The sequence below is a fragment of the Musca autumnalis genome, unplaced genomic scaffold (genome assembly GCF_047663935.1).
Source record: "Musca autumnalis isolate F117 unplaced genomic scaffold, ASM4766393v1 scaffold_1, whole genome shotgun sequence".
Classification (NCBI taxonomy): domain Eukaryota; kingdom Metazoa; phylum Arthropoda; class Insecta; order Diptera; family Muscidae; genus Musca; species Musca autumnalis.
In genome coordinates, this window is record NW_027411644.1 from 193669649 (window position 1) to 193673410 (window position 3762).

The following is a 3762-nucleotide window of genomic DNA, read 5'->3' on the forward strand; positions in this document are numbered from 1 at the left end:
CCGATTTTCGGTTTTTTGAAGGTTGTGGCCTCAATATCCCTCCGAAATGGCTGAAATTTTGTACTTAGTCTTTGTTGTTGGTATAAAACTTTCCCCCTTTGTCGGTACAGGTCTACGACTTAATATAGCCCCATAGAACTGTAATTTCGGTACTCAACTTTCCCCTCTAATTTTGTCGGTATAGGTCCACGCCTTCATATAGGTCCACGCCTTCATATAGGTCCACGCCTTCCTATAGGTCCACGCCTTCATATAGGTCCACGCCTTGAACGGTACCTCCCGATTTTCGGTATTTTGAAATTTGCTGAAATATGGTAATTAGCCTTCTTCAGTACTTCAATACAACTCGTGGTTGAGGGTATAACAAGTTCTGCCCAATACTTGTTCTATCTTAATTTCTGCAAAATATGCAAAGTCTTCAATACGTCTTCAAAAGGTCTTCTCCTGATCAAATTCTTCTAACATTCATATATCTATATAAAAAATAAATAAATAAAAATAATCTAAAATAATAAACTTAGAACAAATTGTTGCAAGCTTTTTTGACGACCACATTCTTGTCTGTAAAGTTACCAAAGGCACTATATACCTAAAATGCAGGGATTCCATTAAATCTTAACTCGAATATTAAAAAAAACTTGAAATAAGTGAGACTTGCCCCGCCTACTTAGGATGCTTCCCAACGTTAACTTTAACCAGTAAGGAAAGGATCAAAGTCGGGCGGGGCCGACTATATGATACCCTACACCACTGTGAATATGTAAAATATAAATCGGAGCTATATATCCAGATCTTAACCGATTTTGATATAATTTGGCACATTTATTTCCAGACCGAATTCAGTCACACATTCCAAATATCATTGAAATCGGACTTGTATAGCGTGTTTGGAGCAGCAAATACGCGAAATCAGCCGAAAATATATATGGGTGCTATATCCAAATCTGAACCGATTTCGATATAATTCGGCACATTTATTTCTAGACGGAATTCAGTCACACATTCAAAATTTCATCAAAAATTTCAGCTGAATCGGACAAAAAATGCGACCTGTACGTTGCAAACAAAAATACATGGACAGACAGACAGACATAAATCGACTCAGAAAGTGATTATATGTATATCCCCAAAAGGAACTATGGGTCTATTTCGTTTCCTTTTGTATGTTACATACAAATGCACAAAGCCATAATACCCCTTACCACATAGTGGTGTAGGGTATAAAAACGTCGACACACGTGTTTTATATTGTTTTGCTTTACTATCATAATCAACTCGGGTTTTCCCATAATTTTATGCCTGTTCCAGATCCTGTAAGAATCTACAAATTTTTGCTACTATAAAAATTTTTCCTTTATGTTATCGAAGAAAATAGTAAAAACTAGTATATTTTAGCAGTTCTAGAACAGACCCTTTGAAAAAAATTGAATTTTGTTGTACAGTGTAATATGAACAATCTATGAAGAAATGATGATGTCTCTGTAGATATCAATGCCGGTATTTTCTAAAGCAGTCAATTTGATATCGAAATATACATATGTACCTGCAAACATTTATCTAAACACGAAGAAATTTCTTAGAAATGGGTTTATTTCTTAAAAACTTAAACTTTATTTAAAAAATGCGGTTTTGATTTGTGACTAGTATAGATGTGCGATTTTCTAGGAATTCCCACCTATTTACAAAGGTTTTGATGTAGGTGCAGAGGTACTGCCAATTGGTTTAACTTCTTTGTCATCTGATCTAAGATCTCCATAGCAGTTGTACATGCGATTTATTTTCAGTATATCCAACGACGAAAGGGCGTAACGTTGCCCCATAATATAATTAAATTCTGGTTGCTATGGGGAATGAGAAAATGATTGATTTAATTGAAATATGATTCAGAATAAATATTTAAGTATCTAAATCTTACCTTTGCCACAATGGTTGGCTGGCCATTGTGTGAAAAAGCAGTCGAAGAATAATGCATAATGCTGCTATAATCGTAGGGTACATTGAATGCTGCAGTGCGAGATCTTCTCTTGAAATTATTTTCTAATCCCTCCCGAATATTTTCATATTGAATCTCAACAAAATCGTCACGTTCCTGGCGATTTTGTTCATGGAAAAATCCCAAAACATGCATCAGTTCATGTAGTGCCGTTCCAGGATTAATTAAACAGATGGGTGATTCCAGATTTATATTCTGTTTACCACCTTGGCGACCGACATAAGACCAACAGCCGGATTTTTCATTATTTATTGATATGTAATCCGTTTCATTGGAACGGCGTGGCACAAAACGTACACACGTTTTCATGTGAAAGTTGAGAAAGGCATAAAGGATTATTTCTAAATCGTGGTGATTAAAACTACCGTTAATTTCATAGGGTACCACGCCATAAGGCCAACGATAATTTTTGGAAATTACACCATTTTTTGTAAACATTTTTGGCGTTTCTATTATATCTCCTTCAGTGTAGGCACCAACTTCTTCGGGATTAATTGACAATTTTACGGTTTCCATATTCTCCATGGGAGAAATTACATTTGATGGACTTTCGACTATCGTTTCCACAATTTTGTCTTGAAGTCCTGGACTTATTACAGAAGCACTTTGCGTTAATGTAAAATATAGAATAATCTGGATAATTGCGTGAAATGTATGCATCTTTGTTGTCTGAATAATTTAACTATAAACCAAAAAGCGGTAGCTGCAAACTTTATATACGTATCCCGACTTCTCACTTAACTTCGGCACTTTGTTCTAGACTGAAGAGACGGCAAAGCCAGATTCGTCATTTTGTTTGTTCGTTTCCCGATTTGTGTGTATTTAAATGTTTATTTATCTTTGCCATTAAAAACTGATTAAATTCTTTTCCAAACTTCGACTATTCGCGATGATGTTTAATGCCTAGTCAGAGGATGGTTCCCTTAACTTGAACCAATTGACTGACTGATAAGTTCATGTTTTATCTATTTTAGCAAGTTCGAATGTTTCGTCATCACTGAGATGAATTTGCATATAAACAAACATTAACAAATCAAGATACCACGTAAAAGGTATAAGGGAAAATGAAAAATATAGAATGTACGTTTTCTTTTGGCGAGGTATTATCCTCAGTGAGAGCCCTAAAAAACTACTACACCCCATCACAATGCGGCACTAGGCGTTGGCTGACATTTAATGTCGAGCTCCAAAGGCCGAAAGTTCAGCATTTCATTCAGAGTGCCATCAGACAAGAGTTCCATAGGATATGATCGCCCTTACCACAGTGCTAAACCTGCAGTATATAATAGACGGGTTCAGTGTCCAACTCTCCCCAATCGAATTCTTACACGAAAAGAGTTCGATTAATCCTTTCTCTGTCCGTTCCTTTTCCATCGCAGTTGGTACTGGTGTCACCGAACTTACGTTTTCTAGTGAACGGCACCAGTTCTGTCTTTGTTGGATTTATTCCCATACCGATCGCGTTGGCCCTTAGGGACAGCTTTAATAAGGCTCTATGTATAACTTCCGAAATTGTAGATAGGAACTTGCCAGTAACAAGTAGTAATAGAATATTCGCGTTACTGTTTTCGTAATGGTCGTCTCCGCAATACTTAAATTTATAATTCTGCTTTCTAATAGTTTATTAATCCAGCATGTCAGAATTTCCGGCGTATTTACATTTCTAAGTGAGTGGTGGTAAGAGAACCCTAAATAATAACCTGGTGGTAAATCTGTCAGAATAGCCACATTTCATTTCGCGTATGAAAAACTTCTTGACAGTGTGATAT

General features: G+C 36.2%; 1 protein-coding gene across 1 annotated transcript; it reads right to left on the bottom strand.

The window, feature by feature from the left end:
- Positions 1–1650: 1650 nt before the first annotated feature.
- LOC141391019 (zinc metalloproteinase nas-4-like) lies at positions 1651–2621 on the bottom strand. Its single transcript, XM_073963936.1, has 2 exons — positions 1916–2621; positions 1651–1841 (listed from the first exon to the last, which is right to left on the bottom strand). Exons 1-2 carry the CDS (start codon positions 2516–2518, stop codon positions 1680–1682), a joined length of 765 nt encoding a protein of 254 aa, XP_073820037.1. The 5' UTR covers positions 2519–2621; the 3' UTR covers positions 1651–1679.
- Positions 2622–3762: the final 1141 nt, after the last annotated feature.

What these genes read in the sequence shown, in the direction of transcription:
- LOC141391019 (XM_073963936.1), bottom strand. Translation starts at nt 2,518, where the DNA reads ATGGAGAATATGGAAACCGTAAAATTGTCAATTAATCCCGAAGAAGTT. An exon ending in AGCCAACCATTGTGGCAAAG is followed by an intron (nt 1,842 to 1,915) that starts GTAAGATTTAGA and finishes CATTCCCCATAG; the next exon opens with CAACCAGAATTTAATTATAT.